The sequence below is a fragment of the Acanthaster planci genome, linkage group LG14 (genome assembly GCF_054643075.1).
Source record: "Acanthaster planci isolate LZ-2023a linkage group LG14, COTS_SCS, whole genome shotgun sequence".
Taxonomy (NCBI): Eukaryota; Metazoa; Echinodermata; class Asteroidea; order Valvatida; family Acanthasteridae; genus Acanthaster; species Acanthaster planci.
Window position 1 is genome coordinate 12,951,812 of NC_141790.1, and position 26,845 is coordinate 12,978,656.

Below are 26,845 nucleotides of genomic sequence, written 5' to 3' on the forward strand. Positions count from 1 at the left end.
GTCTCCATACAGTAACACACTATATCACCCCTGATATCTCAAAATAAATTTCATGAATCCATGGAAACAGTGATTATCACCAGATTACTCTTCGCCACGCTACCGCATTACTGTAAGGCAAAATTTAAGCGCAAAGAAAGAATTGACTAATCTTGGACGTTGAGGGCAGTGTGCTGTGAAAGTGAAGGCGTCATGATGGTGCGCGCTCGCGTACTATTACTACATGTAACTTGTAAGTTGTAGTAGTTGTATTACGTACTCGCTGATTTTATCAGTGAAGTTGAGTAATAATTTTCTTTCATTTGTGCAATGGAACTAGCAATGTAGCAATTGACCAGTGTAATGATCTACTTTACGGGTTTTGTTTCTCGAAGAAAAAGGAAGACTGTGTACTGATTGTTGGGGTGAGTAACTTGTTAATCCCATGATGAAGCTGGTGATGACATGCTCCGTGCATAAGTCCCGGGTTATACGATACCGGAATACACCGTAATATACAAAAAAAAAAAAAAACCCATAAAAAACACCCTAAACACCGAAAAACACACTAAGCCTTAATTGGCAGAAAACAACCTAAATACTGAAAAACACCAACGCGAAAACCAATTAGTGAATTACAAACCTTCCACCGTGTCCACTGTTGCATGTTATTTCCTCAGTCAGTCAGTGATGAGGATACATCATCATCTGTCCTTGGGAAGTAAGTTTTTCAAGCACGCCATCCAGGAGTGTGATCAAGTAGTAATGTTCTCGTGCATTTTCTCCACGAAATGGTGTATGCTTTACAATGTCACATATTCACTTCTTTCATAAATTCTTTTAGAAAGTGTAACATGTTTATATTACATAAATCCAAACAAATGAAATTTACACGGATAAGTGAGCAAGACGGGAAAAACATTTCAAAAGGCTTTCAAAGTCAGCCTGTAACCGTGCACGGAGTTGCATAGGTACAAATTGCCACGCACCGACTTGTGAAACTGCATCATCCTAGTCTTCCCGGTATAATCACGTCAGAATCAGGTTGACGCAACATACATGTAAATACATTCTCCGATTAATAGATACGGAATATGACGACAAGATCAGCCGTGTGTGAAATATGCGCATTATGTGTGGGACAAAATGTAACTCTATTTCTGTTTTCCACATGAACGTGTCAAATCTGCTCAGGCATAAGGTGTTCTCCGGTGTTTAGGGTGTTTTCCGGTAGTTGCGGTGTTTTCCGGTGTTTCAGGTATTTTGTGGTCTTAAGGGTGTTTTTCAGTAGTTTTCCTGTGGTTTTCGGTAGGTTTCCAGTGTTTTTTGGTGTTTTCCAGTTGTTTTTTTGCTGTTTTCAGGTATGTAGTATAACTGTAAGCCCCAGAAGCCCGAGAACTGTGGGGTCCTAGGGCAGACGTTGGACCCGGTTCTTGGGGAACACTGCCCCGGAACTAAGAAGGCCTGAAGGGTTAGTCGTCTTTTGTGGTCCCACGTGCATGCAGCGGGCGACAAATCCCACAGTTCTGGCACGTCTGGGGGTGGTGACTATGTACCACAACCAGACAACTGCATATTTTGTACATGTAGGCCTAGTCATGCCAGTCATATTATGTGTTATTCACACAGTAACATGTTTAGGCAAGGCTTGGCACATACAGACATAGGCCTCGAGAGTAGGTCACCACTGTTTTTCGTTTTGTTTGTTTGCTTTTTACTTTGTTCTAAATTTGACCAATGAGTTTGCGGTAATAAGTAGGCCTATGTAATTTAAATAGGCCTGTCATTATGCTTATGTAAAGTTTACATGTACATTTGTATGCATTCAGAGACAGAAGTGAAACGTTCGTGATGTCATCATCCAAAACTTGCAAGAATATCAGCAGCCCCATGCAGAATAGACAGGAGAAACAAGGAACTAGACCGAGTGGACAAAATGTTGCACACTTTGAGGAACCAAAAGTCACAACCAAAGAACCACCTCAGGTTTATAGGTTTCAGAAATTCTTCAGGAAAGCACAAACTAAACGGCGCAAGTAAGTTTGGTTGTCAGTTGTTACTAATTCCTACCTGGGGTGTATGACATTCATTTTATACACCCATGGAAGTTGCCTTTCTAAAGAGCACAAACAGCTCAAAGCCTTCATCTAACCATGAGTTGCTCTGATGTATTGAATCTCTGGCATGACTTTGACAAATAACTGCTGCAAGATTCTTTTCCAGTTATCGTGGCAGAGAATATGTACATGCACCTCTTTGTGTGAGTTTTAATGAATATCTTGTTTCATTGTAGGCTACATGCCAACCACTGTCCCATGGATCAGGCCAACATCTTGTCGACTATCTGGTTTTGTTGGCTTACTCCAGTGTTCTACAAGGCATGGAAGGGAACTCTGAGCAAAGAAGATCTTTTCAGTTGCTCGCCTTATGACAGTGCAAAAATCAACTGTGACAGGTGGAAATTTAGATATTTTAACTAAAATATTGGAAAAAGTTCCATAATTATATGGACAACACTTATTTTCCCTTAAAATGTTACAACAGCCATGAAAAAGTGATAAAATGTCCTAAAAAGTGAAAATTAGCTCCGAAAATTCCGAAGCATTTACTCAGAAGACAGGTTTTTTTCAGGCAGGTCTCATAGGATTGTGCAAAGACATTAATTAATAAAACTTCTTTATAATCTGTACTTTGTAAAAATCAGTTAAAATTCACTTTGAGACCTGTACTAAAGGCAGAGATTGCACTGTGTACACATTGGGGTGGGTGGACTCCTACTCTTTGGGGTGGGGGCAATGGTGGAAAGATAACAGGCAGATGTCTTCCCTGAAGATTCATTTGTAAAAAAATCATTGTTTCTTTTTAGGTTGGAGCGGTTATGGCAGAACGAGTTGAAACATCGAGGACCAGAGAAAGCATCTTTAGCCCGAGTTTATTTCTGGTTTCTTGTCAAGCGCAGTATCTTCAGCTGTTTGAGTTCTTTCATTGCAATTATGGCAAACTGTGTTTCTTCAGTGAGTAGTTTTGGAACTCAGGATTGATTAAATTATCCGTAATACCTTCTGCTAGGGTTGGCAAATGAGTGATTACCAACCTGTTGTGAATTTTAAAGACAAAGACCGTAGTAATGGCATACAAAGACTGCTGTAATGACATCAGTGGTTGGAAATGAAGATATTGTTTTCATTGTTCAAAATTTACCTACATATATCTGTTTGCATAGTTGCCTTGCTATGTCTGCTGTTACTTTTTAGTTTATTGACACCTCCAAGATTTCTTTCAAAATCTGGTTATCATTTATTTCTTGATAACAACAACTTTTTCATTTTTCCTTTGTCCATACAGGCTGTGCTTGTTCGCCTATTGTTAGAGTACTGCCAACAGCAAACATCCAATCTAGGTTATGGTCTAATGCTAGCTGGGCTAATGGTTCTATGCCAAGTCATGCTAGTTACATTCATGAGCTTTGGTTGGTACATGAACATACGAACTGGTGGTCGTGTCAGGGCTGCTACTGTCTGTTTGATTTATCAGAAGACAATTGGGCTACGTACCTTGAAGGGACTATCTATTGGAGAGGTGAGGTATTGGTAGTTGTTCCCAGTACTAGTAAAATAGTTCCATACATTTTAATTTGTCTGCCCATTAACTTATCAGCTTTGTGGTGGTTTTACATAACAAGTTTATGTATCAATTTAGTAGAAATTGAATGAGGATGCTTACAAAGTTGTGGTAGTCATTGAAAATTAATTCATTCTCATGTTTAGTCTGACTCGTTACAATTTCCAACAGTTTAAAAGAGCATAATGAACATGTACATAAAACAAAGTGGATAGAAATCCTGTAGAAATCCATATGGCCATGTACCTTGCATTTTCATACCAAATTTGGTTCCAATTGCATGTTTTCCCTGCTTATTGTTTATTCCAGAATGTCTATCATCCAGACAAAGGCTGAAATTAATAATGTTAACTATCCCCTAACATCAATAAGATGATTCAGTTGAACCTAATGAATTTTTCATGACATACCAATAACCTTAGTCCAAAAAACTTGCAAAAGTGCTTGTAGGTGTATAATTGTAGGTGATGGTGCGTGCATAACAGACAAAATGAATACTTTACAATATTGATTTTTCTGTTGGTGGTTTTTTTCCAAGGAAAACATACATTTATTATGATTTACCTACAGTATATAGAAACACGGAATTCCTGGTTTAAGGAGAGAAGTTTGTTTAAGACAGCAAGTAAGAACCAACTTTGCAGGGGTGGGACTTGATCTATATTGTTCCTCTTACCGATAAGGAACCATTGATGTCTCAGTCACTGAACTTGCCCTTGCTTTATCATCTGGAGTTAATTCTTTCCTGATTGTCTTCAACAGATTGTGAATCTTTGTGCCAACGATGGCCAACGCTTGTTTGACATGCTGTTGTATTTACCACATGCCTTAGCTGGTCCCCTGCTAGCAGCTGTGGCTCTGATATACACAGTTTATCTCATTGGACCAGCAGCTCTCTTGGGAACCGGTGTCTTCATCATTTTCTATCCTCTACAGGTACAGTCACGAGTTGTGGAAACCTTTTTCTCATTTCTTAGTTTGAGGTCTGGGCTTATTATCCAATTTCTGTTGTGAATGTTTGTAGTATTTGCACGCATGTTTCCTGGAAATGAAAGTGAAGTAAGCTGTCTAAGTTTGTATTGCTTTAAGTATATCCGGAGGCTATGTATTGCTTGTGTCTCCATGGTGTCACAGAGGTTGTTTTTTGTTATTTTAATTTAGTTACAATGAATGGACAAAAGGTTTACTCAAGCTTATACCGGTGATACAAAGCTCTAGCCCTCTAAGGACGTAATAACACATAACCTCTATTGGGGTGAAGAAAACGGCTAACATTGAAAAGTAAGGGCTAGGTACCTATGTGTCATCTTATTAAGCACCAATAGCAGTAGACTTTGGGGGTTCATTTATAGTTACAGGATCCCAACAGGTGTTCCCGGGCAAGACTGTGCACTTTCCTTTAGAAATCCCATTTTCTAATCTCCTTGTTGAAAATTGATAAAAGCCTGGAACACCGATTAGTTTGCCTCAGATATCATGTACTTCTGGGGTACTTGAGATGGTTTAGTGTGCGTGGTCATTGATTATTAGAGATACAGAATTCATGTCTGTTATGTTTGATGTTGTGGTGCTTCTATTTAAATTTGGATGCTTAGAAATATTTCAGATTTATGCTCAGCAAGTATTTGTTTTTTTCCTTTGTTGTCCAAATGAAGGGCGTATTTTCGAAGATCACTGCTCATTACCGCCAGCATGCCATCACTGTGACAGACCTTCGTGTCCGTTTAATGTCCGAGATTATCAACTGTATCAAGCTCATCAAGATGTACGCTTGGGAGGAGTCCTTCGAAGCTAACATTGGGGGTAAGAAGTCTAGCTGGGGGTGCAAGTAGTAGATATTAGGGCTGCATTAGGTGGAGTAAAGGGTACCGGATTCTGTTGTAGGAAGTCTAAAGGTATCATTAGGAGTGCTCTTAACCAGTTGACGTCAGTTTTTCTTACCCGAAAAAGCTGCAGGGGTGGGTTTTTACCTGCAAATTCTTCAACCTTGTAATTGTGTTTTGACCCAGCCAAGCATACCGCATTAACCATATGCTGCCAGGTGCTCTTAAAAATGCAGTGCACACATACAGGCGATTTTCAAGATTTTCAGTTTTCAAAATTCTTCAACAATTCATCATTTCATTGAATGGATGGTCTTTTGTTACATTGACCAGCTCTTTTGTCCCATTTCGGACACCCCAGCTCTGCGTGTAAACCCATGGTGCCCGAAACGGGGTTCACGGCAGCAAGTGGTTATATGTTAACCTTGGAAATGAACAAGAATTGTTAAATGATATGCACGTCCTCCGTGGAACAAATAATGAAAACTATTTGTGTTTACATGTCATCCTGTGTCAAGTGGTTAAATGTTATCAGAGGTGTACATGTACATGGGTGTGGTTAGGGAAGCACAGGGGTGTGGTAAGCGGTGTGTGAGCTTGGAAAGGGGAACAGATGATTGTAAGTACCTGTATAAGGACTAAACTGCCTTGAAATCTTTATTGAGTCAGAATCAACATGTAAAATTGATCTTCTATTTCAGACATTCGTCAGAGGGAGCAAGGTTGGTTGGAGAAAGCTGGTTTCTTCCAGTCTTTTTGTCAGTCACTGACGACCTTTGTACCCATCCTTTCCTCCATCTTGACCCTGTCCCTGCACACACTGCTTGGACATAACATCACTGCTGCTCAGGTTAGCTTTTTCTCATTGAAACACAGCAGTTATGTTTAACCAGTATTTGTGACTACTTCTAAAGGAGACAATTTTAGCATTGAAATTATTTATTATATATCCAGTTTTTATTGGAAATGCCACCAAAAGTACCTGAAATGTTGTATGACAAGTGACTGGCAGTTATAACTCTTAGCTCCAGAATTGAAAGTTTGAAAAATAATAGTCCCTGGTTTTAGTTAGTCAATCATTGAGGTATTCAATCAATGAGTCAGTCAGTCAATGAGTCAGTCAGTCAGTGAGTCAGTCAATGAGTCAGTCAGTTAATGTTTCAGTCAGTCAATGAGGTAGTCAATCAATGTGTCAGTCAGTCAATGAGTCAGTCAATCAATGAGTCAGTCAATCAATGAGTCAGTCAGTCAATGAGTCAGTCAATCAATGAGTCAGTCAGTCAATGAGTCAGTCAATCAATGAGTCAGTCAGTCAATGAGTCAGTCAATCAATGAGTCAGTCAGTCAATGAGTCAGTCAATCAATGAGTCAGTCAATCAATGAGTCAGTCAATCAATGAGTCAGTCAGTCGATGAGTCAGTCAATCAATGAGTCAGTCAGTCAATGAGTCAGTCAATCAATGAGTCAGTCAGTCGATGAGTCAGTCAATCAATGAGTCAGTCAACTGAGTTAGTCACTTTTTCTACTTATTCTTCTCTAAGTAGGCTAATAGCTTTTTATTTCCATAAAAATTAGTTCATATGATAAAGCTGACTTTCAGAGCCAATAGCCATTAGGTCTTTCCGATATTGCCACCCTTTCTCGCAGACCAATCAAATACGGTTTGAATTTACACAGATTTGAAGCTCCATTAATTGTGACTTTTTTAACCTACAGGCCTTCTCCTACATTGCGATCTTGAATGCCATCCGCTTCATGATTATTGCCACTCCATTAGCCATCAAATCCTTGACAGAAACATTTGTGGCCTTTCCAAGAATCAAGGTGAGACAGTGACGTTCTCTGTCTACCATTGTTTCATCAGGGTAAAAAGCATAACATTAAGAGGTAATCCCTCCCTGATGAAGATCTGAGAAATTTTGGATAGCTAATAAAACATGCCTTGTTATTAACCTGAACCCCAAACATCTGCATTGCAGTATCAGTGCTTTACTGACTGAACCAACCAATTTTGATTTCTGTATCTTTCTACAGATGCTGTATGATGTTTTATTACAAACATAAATCATGTGTGATTAGGAAGATTCATGAAAAGAGATCAGGAAAACAATAATTATGCATGTTAAATAATCTTACAAAGTAATTTGTCAAACTTGTAAACAGCTGCATGGATGCAGAAAGTATTGCTGAAAGGTGAAAGTTTTTGCTCGTTCTTTATCAGTCGCTCCTACTAATGGATGACTTGAAAGAATTCCATGACAAACCTAGTGACCCCAACCTGGCACTCAGCCTGAGAGGTGCCACCTTTGCTTGGGATAAAGAAGAACCCACTGGTACCCCTGATGTTCTCCAAGAAGACATTCAAGATACACAAGCGGGTAGCCCAGAGGATGAAGTGAATCAGGAGACGGGGCTTCATGATCAAGCCAATGAACGGCCTGAGATGGATCCACTGATCCACCATGATTCTACCGTCACTGAGACTTTGTTTGATATCAACTTGGATGTATGGAAGGTGTGTTAGCTCTGAAGTTCATTGTGCTTCTTTCCTTTAAACTTACTGAAAACACCACATGGGAGTAATATTAAATTTGGCTTTACAAACTGCTGTGAACCTTACACATCAACTGTGTCCAACTGATACTTACTGCCCACTAACTCACAAACTGAAGGCCTTGCTATGGCCTCACAGTTTCTGTAGTTGTTTTTTGAATTATGCATATGAAGGATTCCCCATAATCCTTTGCATTTCCTGTCATGATTTGATGATCAATCATAGGCAGTACCATGACCCTTCATTGTCAAGGGTATGAGTGAATATTGCAGGGCTAATAGCTCGGGTGTTTTCTCCACAGGGTCAATTGTTGGGGATCTGTGGTAGCATTGGAAGTGGTAAAAGTTCCTTCCTACAGTCCGTCTTGAGTCGTATGATCCTCATAGATGGCAAAGTGGCAGTAGACGGCTCCTTTGCATACGTATCCCAGCAGGCGTGCATCATGAATGTCACCCTACGTGAGAACATCCTGATGGGGGCAGAGTTTAACCAGGAGCGGTATGATCAAGCCATCAATGCCTGTGCCTTACAGGATGACATAGAAATCCTACCAGATGGAGATGAAACTGAAGTAAGGGATCGTATAAAGTGACCAATCACAGTCATATTTATCTGAAAGTATCAAAGTACAGTTAAGAGTAGTATTCGTATGTGAATTTTGTGCTTCCATCTTTTTGGTTCTCAGACTTGAACACATCAGCATGGATCTTGCCATCAAACTCAAAATAGACTTGGTTTTCTGGTCCCACTCTTACACTAAAAAGTAGTTACATGTAGCTACATTACTGGTGTGATGTGTTGTCTTGGTGTCCCTGTCCAATTTCAGATCGGGGAGCGAGGTATCAACATCAGCGGTGGGCAAAAGCAGAGAGTTAGCCTAGCAAGAGCAGTGTACTCTGATAAGGAGATATATCTCTTAGATGATCCGCTGTCTGCAGTAGATACACATGTGGGCAAGCACATCTTCTCAGAATGTATCGAGGGTGCCCTGAAGGGCAAGACAATTCTATTTGTGACCCATCAACTTCAGGTAAGACAACACTTTGGCCTTGGAGTCTCGGAACTGTGGTTTGGAAATTGTCCATTTCTTGGATTCACAATATGTGTTTCTTGTGTCAAACTTCATTTTAAAACCAACCAATAGTCTTTGGAACCCAGTGATGCAAAACAACCTAAGGCATAAAATACCAATGTGCCGAGCCATGTATTCCATAAGCCCGCTCACATGGTTTGGTTGATTAATCCAAATACTGCCCTTGCTCTTGCCTTTAAGGATCATGGATAAAGCCAAAATGGTCCTAGAAGCCCTTCAGTGCTTTCATTGCTTATGACTCCCTCCAACTCCCAATTCTCATAATTTGCTTTTCTTTTGGTTTTCACCCTTCACAGTATCTGAAGTGTTGTGATCGCATCATCCTTATGAAAGATGGACGTATAGTTGAAGACGGGACACACAATAAGTTGATGGAGAGCGGCAATGAGTACTGCAGTCTCATCAAGACATTTCACAGTGACGATGCAGATGAAGATGTTAGAGATAATCCCAAAGAAGGAAGTTCTAGTCATGTCTCCATTGCTGAAATTAATACAAATGATGCTGACGAGCCCATATCAAGCAACAAGGCAAGTGTTTGCTCGCATACTGAAGAAACAATAGACGACAGCAGCATTGATGATGAAGAAAGTAAGGATTCCAGTGAACCAATGTCAGACCTAAGACAAGACAATGACAGTCAAGGAAATGCTGATAGCATAGGTCATGCCATCACTGGCAGAAGTAATTGTCATGGTGATCCAAGTTCCTTGGTAAAAAGCAGTCCTGATGATCACAGTCAAACTAGTCATGATTCATCTTCGTTAAAAATCATGATTGTAGTCCCAGATGACGTCACCAATGAATCTCCAGGAATCAGAAGTAACAGCCAAGACTTTGAGCCAAACTTGGATAAATCCAATAGCCTCAATCACATCACTGAAGATGATGGTAAGCATCTTGATGAGGCATCAGCAAGCATCAAGGATGCAGTTGCTAAAGAAGTGGTGAGTGATAAAGAGGATGATTCCGATGAGAAGATGGAGGACTGTGAACAGAATGACCAATGTGTCAGTCGTGAATCCTCACCTGTCAAGAAGAATGTTGCCCTTCCTATGGACTTGCTTCAAGTCCTCTCAGCTGATTCAGGGAGTATGGGCGGGGGTGTACAGTCGGAAGAAACCATCTTCTACAGTGGTAAGTACTCTTCCGTTTGTTATTGTGTTTGTATACATGTTCATTTGCATGTATATACCCAAGTCACTAGTAACAGGTTTTTACTTCAGTGGAATGAAACAATCATGAGACCTTTCTGAATATTTCAGTTCCAACACTTAGCTTATTCTGGTTTGGTGCCCAAAACAGCCACATATTAATACTGGTAAAAGTCAATGCACCGATATTGAATAAAGCTACGTGTACATGTAATTCAGGAAATGACTCATAAAAATAACCCATGGTTTGTATTTGGCACAAAGGCCACTTGTGGTGGAAAATGGAGGACCAGTGCACCCTCTGTCCCCCCCCTACTTTTTGACGGGGGAACTTCTCCCGCCCTCCTCACTTTTTGTGAGTCTTATATCAGGATGGGGCTCGATGGATCAGCCTATTAATGGCTTATGCCCAATGGATTAATAACTACCCCTCCCCCTCACTTTTGAAATCATTCCACCGCTATTGGCAGAATGTACTTGTAAGAAGCATCAATGTTGTTTACCTTACATGAAAATAGCAACTACATGTATCACACATTTCTAATACTGATTCCAAAGCCAAAGTTTTACATTCATTTTTTCAACAATTTCAGGAGTTTTTTGTTATCTTGAAAAGAAATCACAGATTTCACAGATCTGTCTTCATCAATTTGAGAACTGTTTGCCAAAAAATTACATGCAATTTTTATCATTAATAATGGAACAATGAGTGAATGACATGTTCTGAATGAACAAAGCAAACAGATTTGTATTTTCCTAACAAAAAAGCAATAACTCCAGATGAGAACACTGTGTTTTAAATGTTAGATTTTAGACAGGGATTAGTGCTCCATTTTTTCAATGTTTAAGATGACTTTGTGTGTCACAAGATTGGAGCTTCACATTCACACATGGTCAAAACTTAAGATTTGTCCAAAACCCATATTCAACTCAATAAGTTTTTTTGAAGGCCAAAGATTGTTTGGACATGGTTTCCTAATTCCTCTGCTCACATTTTAGTCTCAAAGCTAGGCAGAAAGGAGTTAAGAACAGCAACAGGAACCTGTTGCTATAGAACAAATTTAATTTTATTTCTTGACGAACTTTGACATCAGATGTATGCATTTATGTAATTGTAATACTGAGTACTTTTTTCTACACAGTTTATGTACGCTGCACGCTCGAAGTAAAGGTCTATCATTTCTTGTCCTTCGTATTCAGAAAGATTGATGTAACCCCACCTAGTCGAAACAGCAGCAAAAAAATCTTTGTCGGAATAAAGCTGAAAACCAGAAAAAAAAGAGAAAGGTCATTAGCTTCAAACTAAAGCAAAGTGCAGGTGGAGTGTGGCTTAATTAGTCCGAAAACAGTCAAATGAGTCTTCTCTATCTTACAATGCCTTGTAAAACGGTAGGAAGCTGTACATGTATCGACATTTGTGCACAGTACTGCATTCACAGCGTCACATGGGAGTACAGATGTTGTCGTCATTTACTTCAGGATGATCCCTCACAGTCCTCAATCCTTCAATTTCTAAATGATTTTATATACACCCCAGGGGTTAGAGTTAATGAGTATTGTACATGTATATGTACATGTACTCGGTATGTGTTTTTTATATTGCTTGATTGTTATTCATTTACAATATTAACAGCATTTGGCATATTTGCCATTTTGAAAGTACACGTACATGCAGCGGGGTTTGCACCATTAGGGAGTACCCTTCCATATTTGCTGGGAGTATAAACAGTATGGAACTTACTTCTTAAACAAGTACAACATGAAGGATGTCTTAGTAGATGTCACCACAGGAATATTCAAGCGAATACCTTCAATGATGTGGTGTGCCACTACTTGAGGTGGCAACACATCAGCCGTCCTATCAAATAAAATATCAAGGAACTTGATGGTTTGTCATTGTTGAGTAAACCTTTGCAACTACATGTAACTAATAGTTGTTTCTTTTTGCGTGAAAGAAATGCTGTAATATGAACTTGTATGTGCATGAAAATTCTTACCCACAGTTCAGTCGTCCCACTGTCATATCTGTAGCTATAAAATCTAGAAAAGCCACAGTTGTTTGGATTTTTGTCTTTTGTTCACATAGTAGTTCTGTGTTGAGAGCCTGATGAAGACCATATGCTGCACTCTTGGAAGAGATGTATGCACCCAAGCCATTGGGAACCATGTTCAGTGAACCACTCAGAATAGCCACAATATGACCATGGTTGTTTTCTTTCATTGACGGCAAGAAGGCTCGAAGAAGCTGTCAAGAAACACAAGTTTTAAGTTGATTATTGATTTCACAGAATTCTCTAATTCATGGTGTACATGTCCATGTAGTACATAATAGTGTTGCTTTGATCTTTGTTTATTTAAATTTAAATTTTACCCAGAAATATGCAAGGGCATTGGTTGTCATCATTTTCTGGATGATTTTATCAGGAATCTCCCATACTGATTGTGACTGACCGATTGCTGCATTATTCACCAAGAGTGTCACCTCACCAACTTCACCTTTGACCTTTTCTGCTGCAGCATACACATCCTCAGGGTTGCCAATGTCAACCGTATATGCATATGCACTTCCGCCATTGTCAAGTATCATGCGCACCGTTTCCTCATTGGCTGATTGGTTAATATCCCAGGTTACCACGGTTACTTTGAGTTCAGCCAACTGGATGGCCAAACTGCGGCCCAGTCCAGCTCCTCCCCCTGTCACCAAAGCCACCTCTCCAGAAAGATCTTTCAAGTTCCGCAAGGATACAGGCACAAATAAATCCCGACAGGTTTTGAAGAAAGATTCGATGAAATACCAAAATGGGAGCAGAAGCAGACCCAGTATTTCTGTTGGGGATGCCATGAATATCTTCTCAAAATTGATACATGTACATGTAGGAAACTTGACGATTAAATCAACAATTAAAAGTCTGATTTGTTGTCCCAACGGCTAAGACAAAAATGACTCCCAACAACCAGCTTGGATTCTATAATTGATGATATCAATTCATATGTGTGTTTGCTTACTGATATCAGCTGTATGAAGTATCAGGTGTAAAATTAACAATCTCAATCTATTTCTACTTTTATTGGTTTTAGGACTGGACTTTGGTTAGAATAGTGGAATGCTGGATGCAATGAATACGCGTACATGTAACAGAACAGCCACATACTGTGACCCTCGACCTTACTTTAACACTGTTAATGCTTTTCGCTTTTGACTTTTAGACTCTCCTGTCTCTGTCGGTTTATTTGTTATCTGCCATGGGCATTGTTGATCAAAGGCTTAATGGCTGCACTTGTGTGATCCAATCAGAGGTTGTCTTTAACTTCATGTTTAAAAATGAAGTCTTGAAACAGATTCCAAGGTACAGTGATTAGTTTTCTGAAATGTAATTTTCACATTTCTTTCCATTGTATGTATGCCAGTACATTACACATCCCAATAAACATATATGTGTACGTGTAGAGTACATATAAAAAATCAGGCATAGGTTAGGCAGAGCTTTAGTTCAGGGCTTAGGGCCCACTTAAGGACCTCCACCATGAATTATTTGTTCAGATCTCATGCATTTCTTGGCATCTTAAGAGGCAGTTTTTTAATTGTTTGTATATTTGTTTTGTTATTTCCTAAAAATTGAAAGCAGTTTTACACATTCATAAATAGCTGTTTCTGTCAAGATTTATAATGTTGTACAGATGAAATATTCCAGAGAGGAAATGTAGTGCTCGTAATTTTAAACTTGGTAGTCAATTCTAAAGTTTGGTGGCCACTTTTTAAATTTGCAGTGTGACAAGCAAAACTACATTTTGGTGGGCTCCAAAACTACTGGTACATGTACTTGTATAAGGAGACTACATATATAACAAGATCAAACTGTCAGGATTTGTCTTGTAAAATCTCACTCATAGGTTTTGTATTTCTGCAGCATAAGAGATATTTTATTAAATACAAAAACTGCCCTGTAATTTAAGTGCACCCACATGTTGGTCTATTTCAGAAACATTAAAGTACATTAGCTTGTACATTTTTAAACTTCTTAATAAAAGTGTGTCCAATTTCCATTGCGTACTCTAAACACACAAGATGTCAATTTAGAATTGTTGTTTACAGGTTTCGTGTTTTCTGGTAAAATAGAGCATACTTTGATTTTAAATTCATCTTGTCCTCTTTATATGGATTTGAGTCATGGCTTCCATTTTGATTATGACAGAGTTGTCTACTGTTCCTTCTTGTCTTCTGCAGCATTATTGAGGAAGAGCGATGTAACCCCAGCAAGCCGAAACGCCAGAAAATATAACTTTGCAGGAATAAAACTGGAAAGAAATAAGAAAGAAAATAGGACTTAGTCATGAGTTTTAACCCTCAGAGTAGAAACTGCAATCCATTTGCAATGGCTTTTAACCACTTGCTGCCAGGCGGATTTTTCGTGAGCAAGACAAGATGCCGGTCCTTTTCAAGATTTTCCATTTTCAAAATTCTTCAAAACTTCATTATTTCATTTAATGGCCGTTTATACCCACATGAAGGACTCTTTGTTGCTGTTGTTGCCCTGGTGTACTGTCCACTCATGGTGGTGCCAGCCTAGCAACAGTATGCCACTCATATGAAAAGATGGTGGCCCACATAAAAGGCAGTCAGCGTTTTTCTCAGCTGAGCGATGCCGAACTGGAAATTATTGTGGACAATAAGGATGCCTCCTCCACTGAGAAGGTTGTCCAAAATGTGATGGAAATACTAAAAAATGATTGTGTTGCAAAAGGGTTGGACTCTTCTTTTCTTTCATGATGATGTTTTTATTTTCAGAGATTATTAAATAAAATATGTATGAGGTATGGTCAAACAAATAGAACATGGTTTATTTTGGTTGGACAGTCAATGTTAGCTCCCCTCGATATTGGGAGTTGACAATGTAGTTCCCTCAGCTTCACCTCGGGAACTAGTTTGTCAACTCCCAATTCCTCGGGAACTTACACAGGTACATCAGCTGTCCAATCTCAAACCATGTTATATTTGTATAATAACACCCTTTTATTCCTCCTTACCAATAGAGTTTCTTTCTTTTGCATCCTCTGCATCGCTAGCGTCTTCAATATTTACTCTTTGCTCGTACAAACTAATACTTCATGGGACTTCAGTCTTGCTACATGTATTGTTAAATTACATGTACATGTACTCACTTCTTGAACAAGAAGAACAAGAACATCTTTTTGCTGTAGAAGTATTCAGGAATGTTTAAGCGGATAGCTTGAATAACTTGCTGAGCAACTTCTTCAGGAGACCTCACTTTGGATTTCCTATAAAAGAAAGAAACATAACTACACTTCTTTGTTGTCATTGACTGGCATAATATTATTTGTGATTGAACCCTTTATGTGATGATGGAATGCAGATATTGATGTACATACATTCTTACCCAGTTACAATACGCCCAATTCGCATAGTCGTAGCCATTGGACCAGGAAACACCAGGGTCATGTGGATTCCTGTCTTCTTTTCAAAGGCTAGATCTCTCTGGACTGATTGATGAAGACCAAGTGCTGCACTCTTACAGGCCACATGTGCACCCATCCCAAGAGGTACCATGAAGACTGATGCACTGGATGTAGTGACTATATGACCATGATTGTGAGCCTTCATTGATGGTAAAAAGGCTCGCAGAAGCTGTTGGAATAAAGAGTTTGACCATTAATTTCACCAAAGTTGTTCAACACATGACTTTGTCTTTATTTAGCTCATAAAACTCAACTACATTTATTACCCAGAAAGGTGCAATGGCTATGATGTTCATCTTTTTCTGAATGAGGTCATCTGGAACTTCCCAAATTGACTGAAACCGACCGATTGCTGCATTATTCACCAACAGTGTCACCTCACCAACTTCACCTTTGACCCTTTCTGCTGCAGCATACACAGCCTCAGGGTTGCTGATGTCAACCGTATATGCATATGCACTGCTGCCATTGTCAAGTATCATGCACACCGTTTCCTCATTGGCTGATTGGTCAATATCCCAGGTTACCACAGTTACTTTGAGTTCAGCCAACTGGATGGCCAAGTTTCGACCCAGTCCAGCTCCTCCCCCTGTCACCAAAGCCACCTCCGCAGAAAGATCTTTCAAGTTCCGCAAGGATACAGGCACAAATAAATCCCGACAGGTTTTGAAGAAAGATTCGATGAAATACCAAAATGGGAGCAGAAGCAGACCCAGGATTTTGATGAAGGATGCCATGACTTTCTACTTTTGATATATGAGTGAAAAAAAAATGACAGCTTTGAAGTCTCCAAGATATTGCTCAGACAAACTTGACTGTTTAAAAACCAGCTGGATTCTATAAAAAATCGGTGGAATGGCTTTGACGTACATGTACATGTATGTCCTCTGATTCAGATGCAGAGATTACAGTCTATTGTTGAACACCCTGGCAGTCAGGTGACCTAATACCTTTGTAGACATTTCTACATATCGGTGGAATGGCTTTGAAGTACATGTACAGTATGTCCTCTGATTCAGATGCAGAGATTACAGTCTATTGTTGAACACCCTGGCAGTCAGGTGACCTAATACCTTTGTAGACATTTCTACATATCGGTGGAATGGCTTTGACGTACATGTACATGTATGTCCTCTGATTCAGATGCAGAGATTATAGTCTATTGTTGAACACCCTGGCAGTCAGGTGACCTAATACCTTTGTAGACATTTCTATATATTCCTTCATTTGTTTGCTTTCAGCAGCTCTCAGCCAATTTTGTATTGTATCATTGAGGTCAAGTGAGAAGATCTCTTTTTGTGTCTTCCAATATCACATTTGTTGGTTTGCCTTGCTTCGCTGGTTCTTCAGTGTTAAGTCTTTTGATAATCTGATACCACTCAACTTTGTTCCTTACATACACAGTCTTGTAACCTAACTGAAGGTCCGTGATTAACTTGGTCGTTGCGCATTGCTTATCAAGATATTTACAGTAAAAATTATTCACTGCTGGGACAGGATTTTTTTACACCCAAGGGACTTACAGGACCTGAGGCAAATTGTTTGATACGCCCGGACAATTGATGCATGATCATCTTATTGTTTTAATTGTGTTGGTTACACATCTCTTTCTCCAAAGCAATTTATAATCTTGAAAACCGATTTTGGGCAAAAAACTGCATACCTGTGTCTTCAAGCTTAGTAGACATTGTGTACAAGCACTGATACAGAGAAACAAATTTCAAAATTCAACTGTTGACAAAAATTTGTGGCAGTCCTCTGCTCACACTAGAGTCTATAATCATCTGTATGGTGAAAGTAGTGGAGGGACCAATGAATAGTCTGGTAAGCAGTCCCTACATTATAGTTGGAACTATGGGGTGGGATTCAAAATTCAGTGGTGAGGGTGACATACATTTTTGTCACCTCATTATGTGATCATTCTGGGCCATGGTGAAAATACAGTATTCAAGATGAAGGTGTAACAAACATGTACGTGTGTTTAACAACTTGAGATGTCCACCAGATAAAGATAGTGTCCTACCACAACAGAGAAACATTTACTTGATATTTGAAATGTCAAGATTCAGATGTTGTCATGGAGATAACCTGATAGCCATGCTATCAAAGTGTATATTCATACTGCTTTCTACGGTAGAACATGTATACGGGTACAAATTATAAATGCTTTTCTTTTAAACAAATCAGTGAAATACAGAGATTGGATTCATACATGTGTATTAAACATTTCTTTGTGACTTGCAGTTCTGGAAAATTAATACAAAATTTGTTTGGTCTGTTCGTTTAAGAAAGTCTTATTAACAAATCAGTGTTTTCTGTCTGAAAATTCACGGTTACTAAAGTTTGTTCAATTTTCCTCATCATCTTTTTAATTAATGGAGACATGACTTGATTTCTTTGCAGGCAAGTTGATAGAAGAGGAAGAACTAGGGGAACGGGGTATCACCATAGAAACCATCAATAGTTACATCCAATCAGCGGGTGGTTTCCTGGTTACAGTTGGTGTGCTTTTCTGCTATGCCGTATCTGTTGGTTTCACTGTGTTTTCTAGTTGGTGGTTAAGCCATTGGCTGAATAATGGAAGTGGGGTGAGTCCAAAAAGACTATTTCTATTACCCCAGGAATTAAATTGACTTATCAAATCTTTGTTTCACTTGCTATTGTAGTTTTGAGTACCATAGCACACGTACCGGTATACATTTGATAAACATAATTCTGGCATTTACACAGCATTCTTTCACCAACTGGTATCATAAAATAAAGTGTGTTGTGGGTCATTCTGTAAATATGGGGACCAAATGTGTGACATTTTTGTATCCCTGTTACACCTGGTCTGTGCAATTGGAATATCACTGAAATTAACTTCATGTACATGTACAAGTATTTCTATTTGTCTGGCTGGTAACTTGCATTAACTCATCACTCTTGGAATTAAAAAATATGTTCTGAACTTGCAAAAGCATATGCCAGGTGTGACAGGCACATGAGGAATAACCCCAATACAGAATGGGGAATTGAAATGGTAATGGGTGACGAGGCAAGAGAAGTCTGGGAAAGATGAATATTAAGTAATGTTTTAAAGTCAGCAAGGGAAGTTGCATGACAAATCTTATGAGGAAGATTATTCCAAAGATTAGGAGCAGCTGCATAAAAATCTTTTGTGGAAATGGAAGAGCAAGTGTCTACAGTAATTAAGGTGGTGTGGCCCATCCATCTTAGCTTACAAAACATGTGCAGGGTAGTGCTGTTGTGTGCTAAGATTCCAACACTAGGCATATAGTGAAATTCTCAGGTTTTGGGGTATATACGTACTTGTATGTATTTATTCTGTGAGGGCAAAAACCTTGTGGTAAAATAATAGGGGTAAAAATGGTGGTGTAAAAATAACATGGTGTAAAAATAACATGGTGAGGATAGCACTCAACAGGTCTTGGACTTGGTATGTACATGTGATCATTATTGATGGAATGAATGACTTTCATTGACAGAATACAACCATTACGGTGGATAATGTGACTGTGATAAGTGACAGTATAACAGATAATCCCAGACTACGGATATATCAACTAGTGTACGGCTTGTCAGCGGCTGCATCCCTGTCTGTGATAGCATTCCGTTGCTTTGTTTATGCGAAAGTAAGTCAAAGCACCGGTACCAGACCATTTCATTTACCTTGTGCTTATATTCAGGTCTGGTAACCAGTCTAGAAGTGACTGATTATTTACTATGTACATTCACTTTGCTTATTCGGAACTTCGTGAACAAGAAGTACCTCGATCTACATCAGCAAGAAATGGTGTTTCTGGCGCAACACGTAATGCCCTTACCAAAGCGCATTTGGTGTCTGTACATACGTGTAACTCTACAGATTCAGTTGATAATACAAGCTTGCTTGGATATCATTTCTAAGTCTGTCTTCTGAACATAGATGTTGTCCACTGCACAATTTAACCATTGGATCTCATAGCATGCATTACCCCCATGTACACATGTCACCTCAGAGATTAGTTCATATTTAGACTGGCCTCTTGACCAGTGTTTCATTATAATTTTTTTAATTTTCAGATGACACTTCGAGCCTCTTCCAACCTCCACAAGAATGTCTTCCAGAAAGTCATGCATAGCCCGATGAGTTTCTTTGATACAACTCCCCTTGGCCGAATTCTGAATCGCTTCTCCAAAGACCTGGATGAGTGTAAGGTGGTCTGCTTTTCTTCTCACTAAAACATGTAAAACCAGAGTGCTGGAAACATTGTACTGAACTGGTTCCATCAAAAATGAAGAACATGGAACTTTTGTATCATACCAATTTTTATCAATTTTGATAAGTGCACTGGTTAGGATATATATTAAAGTTTCTAACAAACATAAGGAAATATTACATGTGGGCTTGGGTAACTAGGCAGACGTTTTAGCAAAATATTTGGCAGAAAGTGCCTTTTTAGGATTGGGATTTCCATTAAAACAAAATTCACAGCCTGAATATAATATGACTATGAACTCTGTGAAACTTACTTTCAAGTGTCAAACGATACTCAAATATATGCAGGTGGTTGTTGTTTTCTTTTCCTAACAGTGGACATTACCCTTCCCTACACCATCAATCCTCTGGTCAACAACACTTTTTTGATCGTCTTCAGCATGGTAACGGTCACCTTTGTTTTTCCACACCTTCTTGCTGGCCTGGTCATCATCTTCATTGTGTTCTCCTTTTTGAATTTCTTCTTTCGACATGGCCTTCGTGAGCTCAAGAAGTTTGATAATCTAGCTCGCTCGCCATGGTTCTCACACATCATGACCACTGTTCAGAGTCTGCCTACAATTCATGCATATAGGAAGCAAAAGGAGTTCACACAGAGGTGAGTATCAGATGTGTACTTTACTCAGTCTTTTCATTTTCTGTTCAGTGTCCTATTTAACCCTAACTACCCCAAACCTGCCATACTCCAATAGCAGGTTTTGTGAGGTTTGGTACTGTACCTGATGAAGTTGAGATGAATTTTTTTAGACTTGGGATGAAAGGCCCAGGGAGATGGTGTTGGGTTCTGTGTGAGTTGGGATATACAGGGTTGTGTGCAGGCTCTGGCTTGCTGTACCAATTGTTGGACTGTGCTTGATTTTGTCAGGTTTGGTACTGTTCAGTGCAAGTCATCCTGTTCTGCATAGACCCATCCATACCATATCACTCAAACTCCAACGGGCTCATTCTGTTGGAGTTCACCAGGTCTGGCACAGTGACCTGCATGTACAAGTACATAGACAAGTGCATGCACCTGTTGGATTTTGTGAGGATCAGTATGCTTTCTAGTGCAACTGCAAGAGCCTAGGGGGTTAGCTTAGGGGGTTAGGGTTAATGAAGTAGTTCCTTCTGCATTCCTAAATGTGCAAAAATCAAGGACACCTCAGTAATCCAGTGGCAAATTCTACGGACCTTGAGTGCAATACAATTTGTGTGGAACCTGAGCTTGTCCAAACCATATTTGATTGGTCAGAAGTCTAGCCATACCGATGCCATCATTGGTCACCCCATGTCCAATCACATAAAACCATCTTTTGTTCTTTCTCTTTTGTATAGATTCCATGTCCAGCTGGATGATAGCACCAACATAATGATTCTCTTCTATTTGGCCAACCGATGGCTTGCCATTCGCTTTGATTTTATCACCATTCTTCTGACTGGAGGCACAGCATTGCTGGTGGTGTTAACACATGGATCAATTCCGGCAGCTACTGCAGGACTGGCCATTATCTATGCCAATCAGGTACAAGCTTGCTGTTTTTGTTAATAAGGGAAAAAATATGCGCTTGAGCTGGTCTTAAACGTTACTTTAAGACTAGCCAAGGTCATATTTATTTCCATTCATAAATACCTTTTTAGTCAGAATCAAAAGAAGTCAATATATGATAGATTTTCAAAGGGTTTTGTTCTTGAATTGTACTTTCATTTTTTCCGTCAGTACACCCCTGTCCATTTTATGGTATATTCCTTGTGCAAATTGTCCCAAAGATTCTCCATCTATGGACTTGGAGTGCTTGGCGCGTTCTGTGTGCTGTGTCGCCCACAGACTCTTGACCAATAGGGATAAAGTAAACTGTCTCGAATCTAGGTGCCAGAGCATTATCACATCTCGGTGGGCATTATTAAATGTGAATACATGATTAAGTTGCATGTTGTTGAATTATGAGACTGTCTGAGGTATTTATAAAGAACAGAAAACTAGACCTTGATTGTTATGCAACAAATTGTTCTGCAAAGTAATTATATGGTGTCATTCTTTTTCAAATAAATCTCATCTATCAGTAAAGAACATGTGCTGTTTGCTTTGATATTGATAATTTCATTTTTTTATTAAGCTAACCCTAGCAGTCCCTGATCTTCCAATTTCAGTATAATTTTTCATACACCCTAGGGAGTTAGGGTTAAGCCAGTCCTAGTTTTGCAGATCTTTTCCTCTACTTATACTTTGAGTAATGTCGTTTTCCACTGGATGTTATCAAACTACTTATATTTTCATTGTAGTTGCTTGGTATATCACAGCACACTGTGCGACTGGCTGCTGAAGCCAATGCAAGATTCACCTCAGTAGAACGGATCAATTACTACATCCAGGTATGTCACTTCCAGATCGTTGACATTTTTGAATATCTTAAGGCAGATTGGGATGAAAAGTTTTTGATTCATTCAATCCATGCCTGGCAACCATATGGCCCCTGGTTGCATAAACCTTACTGTCCCATTATCAACCTTGGTTGTGTCACAGTTTGATGGGTTTGGGACCGTTTTGCCCATTTTTTGTCTAAGTACAAGTCTATCTTTTGTTGTTTGTTACAGGTTATTTGCAGTATCACTTTAAAGGAAGTTGGGATTAGAATTCTGTATATTTGTAGTTCCAGAGACAACTGCTTTTATATGAATTTGACTTGAAGTTCCCTTTAGATTATTGCATTGCAATCTGCCCCGAGCTGAAGTGCAACCCAATCGGCAAAAGAAAGACAGGTGGTTATAAGCGGGTTCTTGCACACATTCTGTGTGTACACGAAGACCATACAAGGCAAAATAAATTAGTTACGCATAATCAGTGTGCTCTGTGTCAAACACGTAAATACTTGCGCACCTCATGGCACGCCTATGCGGAGAGCACCTAAAAAACACACAACACTCTGGCCCTTCAGGATATTTTAAATTGACTTCCATTTTCAAATATTTCTGGCAGAATTTACAGCAGGAAGCACCACGGACGATCAAACACACAAAGCCCCCTTCAACCTGGCCATCAGAGGGTAGGATTACGCTCAAGAATCTGAAGATGCGTTATCGTCAGCATCTTCCTCTGGTCTTGAGAGGACTCAGTTTTGAGATCAGACCCAAGGAGAAAGTCGGAATTGTTGGTCGAACAGGTTCTGGTAAGTGGACTTTCTACATATCCCTATTGTAAAATATATCAACTTGAAAATCTTTGAAGTTATTTTTATATCTATAGGTGCTTTCTTGGGAATAATTGAGTCACCTTTTGTCTTTTTTTCTGTGAATAGTGCATCACCTTGGTACCAAAGTAAATGTATGCAATTGCTGTTCCTTCAAAAGTATCAAGAAAGAAAAGTTGGGAGGAACAAAAGCAGAAGTATCTAGATTGAAGCGTATGTGGTGTGGTACCTCAGCACACTAGATGTCTCCATTGTCGGTGGTTTTTTTAACTGGTAACTTTTATAGTCCTGTTACAACACTGATGCAACTAATGACATCTTGTCTTTGAATTCAGGCAAATCCTCCTTGGGTGTTGCTCTGTATCGTTTGGTTGAGAAAACCCATGGTAGCATCATGATTGATGGCATAGACATCAATCAGATCGGCTTGTATGACCTTCGCTCCAAGCTCTCCATTATTCCACAGGATCCAGTCTTGTTTATTGGAACCATCAGGTATCTTCAAATTTTATGAACTTTGACATCTCAATGTCTCAAAAAAGTGTCTGAACAAGGACATTTTCAAACTCAAGTGAGGACATACAGTGACTGTACTGTCTTTGTCTCAAATGTCCGTGTTGCAGACTAGATGGGATTTGGAATCAGATTTACTAAGTTTAAGTCCCGTTTTCAATAAAACTAGAATCTCAGTAATTGGAAGAAGTATGCAAATAGGTCCTTGACTTATTGCAGGGTGGTTTAACACCCAGGTATGTGACCTCCTGCTACATTAAAGTCAAATGTTAGTATTTGTTTTCTCTCAGATACAACTTGGATCCAACAAACCAGTTTACTGATGACGAAGTATGGAAGGCCCTGGAGAAAACCTACATGAAAGAAACGGTTAGAAATTACTCAACAATTCATTATCTTTAGTTCATGTCAATTCAGGTAAAGTTTTGGGAGTTTTACAGGTGGCATTTTTATATGAGGAACTCTAATACGAGCGATTCACAATAGTGCGCCACCAAGAGTTTGCAAAACGCTGGCCAATCAAAACGCGCAAAATTTGTCGACCATTTCCAAATGTGCATTGGGTTGACAAATTTCGTGCATTGTGATTGGCCAATGCGTTGCAAACTCTTGGAGGCGTGCTATTGTGAAACGACCATATTAATTTGCAACTCGAAGGTTGGTTTCTGTTTATCTTTGCAGATAAGTGGTCTAGATCAGCAACTTCAGGCACCTGTCATCGAAAATGGAGAAAACTTCTCAGTTGGAGAGAGGCAACTATTGTGCATGGCCAGAGCTCTGCTTAGAAACAGCAAGGTAGGTATTATGTCCATGGCAAAAGTTTTTTTTCTGGTATCCATCCGGGATGAGACAGAGCTCACCCTGAAGTCAGGCACAACACAAACAGTCAGTATAGAAGTTGGTGCAGCCTTTATGGGTTCGGGTTGTACACTGTTGTATTGTATAAATTGAAAACCATTTAATTAAGTAGCTAAAAGTGTCTCTCTCTCTCATCAGCTGTGTTCTGTGGGTAAAAGGTTTTAGGTAATTTTGTAGAAATATAACTGAAATATATCTACTTATTCTATCTTTTATTTGGGTTCAGATTTTAATCTTAGATGAAGCCACAGCTGCTATTGACACAGAAACAGATAGCTTAGTTCAACAAACTATCCGACAAGCATTCACCCAGTGCACTATACTGACCATTGCCCATCGTCTGAATACCATTCTGGACTCTGACAGGATTCTGGTGCTGAGTGATGGAAGGGTAAGACTATAAAGCCGTCTCCGAAATACTTGGCTATGACTTGAAATGATACACAGCTCTATGCTTAAGGCAGCAATAGAGTGGAGTATAATTTCAGGCTGCAGCCAAGTCATTCAGACATGGCCTTACACAGTCAGTGAAGGCATATAGTCATAAAAGCACCCTTTGGTTAGCTATAATGATTCGTGGTTACTTGTGAGCAAGAGAATTTGTCATTTTTCACTCAGAGCTGTAGACAGCACTGATGAGGACGAGGAGAAAAGACTCATAATCTCAATGAACACATTCTAAGAAAATTTCAGGCATAAGAATTAATGAGGATATATTGGATTTCCTGTAGTAGCTGTGCGGATTATATCAGCTAATGATTGATGCTTCAGTTCAGCATTTGAAACTATTTTGATGTTCATTTGTATCCTCAGGTTCTGGAATTTGACTCGCCATCCAAGTTACTGGCTGATCCGTCGTCATATTTTACCGCAATGATGTCAGCTATGGGTGATCAGACGCACTAGAATATGCTAGCCAACTGAAAATAGACTAGACATCAGATTAGACGGACTTCCTTCTTTAAATATGATGATATACAATACAGCCTTTATTACAGTGTCCTTACCCCAAATCCTGTCTCTTTAGTGGTTTATATTTAATTTTTGTATTTCAACCAAAACTAACAGCGAACTAATTGCCTTTTATGAATTAGGTGTCACAAAAGCAATTACAAATGGCCTTACAAATAACCTCAAAAACAATTTTTAAAAATTAAAAAAATTACTTCTAAAAAATTAAATGAGCTCTTAAAAAAACAAAAATGAATATCGTCGTCATTTTCTTCGTTTTAATTTTGATAAGTATAATCAGGATATGATCAGTAGCATAAGTACCGTGAAATTTCTGAGGAATAACCAAGGGGGGCTGTAACCCCCTTGTTTAGGAGGCACTAAAAAATATAACTTAACTGTGGCTTTGCAAATATGTACAAAGGTGTCTACTTTTGAGATTTCAAATGGGGAGGGGGGGCAGATCCTCCTTTATTTATGCCACTGGTCACAGGGAACCATTTTAGCCAGGACCATTTCAAAGGCTATGCTAATTATACCGTTACTGGGGTTGTTTATACAAGTTCATTGGTGGCATATGTAGTAACGATCTCATTAAGCTATCTCATCTAAAGCTCTACCAATACTCTAGAATTGCATTTACTTTTCCCTCATGAAATGAAATCCATGTAGTACCAAACAGTATTATTCAACATTAATGACATTTAGTTTGTTTCTGTTTTATTATCAGGGATTAAAGTGTCTTTCTTGAAATATGTTCTTAAACAGGATCGTAGCTTAGTTGCACAGTAGTTATTATTTGATTAGTGGCAATGTGTTTTTTCATACCTTGAAAAAGTTTTTTGTTTATGAGAAGCATTCATTCCTACAAACAACTCAAATGAAAATAAATTATTCTGTTTGTCTGTTTCTTTAACTGAAAAAGAGGACACGTAGGCCCTATTCTACCAGTATTTATACACTTTTGAAATGGTAAAAAGGGTCAATTTGGAAGCATAAACGTTTTACCAAATGTGCTAAGTGTTGAAAGAAGTATACTGTTTTGATAATTAAAATAATACTCCAGACACTGTGTGGTATAGTCTTTGTTTTAATCAGTATTAAAGAAGTTAATATGTGTAATACTTTGCAGTTGTCACCGTTCATTCCTCTTCATGGTAAATCAGATATTTTAAGTAAATCACGGCAAAGCATAAATTAAATAAATTTGAACGACAGTATAAGTAATTGTATTACATTTTGTAAATTTTGTGTGAAATGAGTCAGTTGATAATGAATATCATTTTCCTTTTTTTGGCTCATACCCTGTTCAAAAGGGTAAAAATCTCAGAAAACTTCTGCGAAAGCCAGACACTGCAAAGTTGTGGTTAGTACTTGCTTTTGCATCTTAATTTGGACT

At 38.9% G+C, this 26,845-nt stretch overlaps 3 protein-coding genes across 4 annotated transcripts; 1 reads left to right on the forward strand and 2 right to left on the reverse strand.

The window, feature by feature from the left end:
- Nucleotides 1–26,669, forward strand: LOC110981683 (ATP-binding cassette sub-family C member 5-like). 2 transcript variants are annotated; one of them, XM_022239472.2, is made up of 25 exons: nt 1–404; nt 1,809–2,015; nt 2,273–2,434; nt 2,846–2,993; nt 3,325–3,558; nt 4,363–4,536; nt 5,256–5,403; nt 6,125–6,273; nt 7,140–7,247; nt 7,645–7,938; nt 8,279–8,548; nt 8,804–9,007; nt 9,367–10,207; nt 18,103–18,287; nt 19,188–19,334; nt 19,765–19,894; nt 20,276–20,558; nt 21,275–21,461; nt 22,220–22,309; nt 22,914–23,103; nt 23,460–23,619; nt 23,928–24,006; nt 24,319–24,432; nt 24,722–24,886; nt 25,309–26,669. In XM_022239472.2, the coding sequence occupies exons 2-25, from the start codon at nt 1,831–1,833 to the stop codon at nt 25,399–25,401; spliced, it is 4,740 nt and encodes a 1,579-aa protein (XP_022095164.1). In that variant the 5' UTR covers nt 1–404; nt 1,809–1,830; the 3' UTR covers nt 25,402–26,669. The 2 variants fall into 2 exon arrangements, with proteins under 2 accessions (XP_022095164.1, XP_022095165.1); XM_022239473.2 differs by having other exon boundaries at nt 1–232.
- On the reverse strand, nt 10,330–13,229 carry LOC110981684 (estradiol 17-beta-dehydrogenase 11-like). Its single transcript, XM_022239474.2, has 4 exons — nt 12,596–13,229; nt 12,222–12,469; nt 11,966–12,082; nt 10,330–11,485 (listed from the first exon to the last, which is right to left on the reverse strand). Exons 1-4 carry the CDS (start codon nt 13,064–13,066, stop codon nt 11,401–11,403), a joined length of 921 nt encoding a protein of 306 aa, XP_022095166.2. The 5' UTR covers nt 13,067–13,229; the 3' UTR covers nt 10,330–11,400.
- On the reverse strand, nt 13,601–16,903 carry LOC110981685 (epidermal retinol dehydrogenase 2-like). Its single transcript, XM_087145712.1, has 4 exons — nt 15,966–16,903; nt 15,621–15,868; nt 15,385–15,501; nt 13,601–14,520 (listed from the first exon to the last, which is right to left on the reverse strand). The coding sequence occupies exons 1-4, from the start codon at nt 16,434–16,436 to the stop codon at nt 14,424–14,426; spliced, it is 933 nt and encodes a 310-aa protein (XP_087001838.1). The 5' UTR covers nt 16,437–16,903; the 3' UTR covers nt 13,601–14,423.
- Nucleotides 26,670–26,845: the final 176 nt, after the last annotated feature.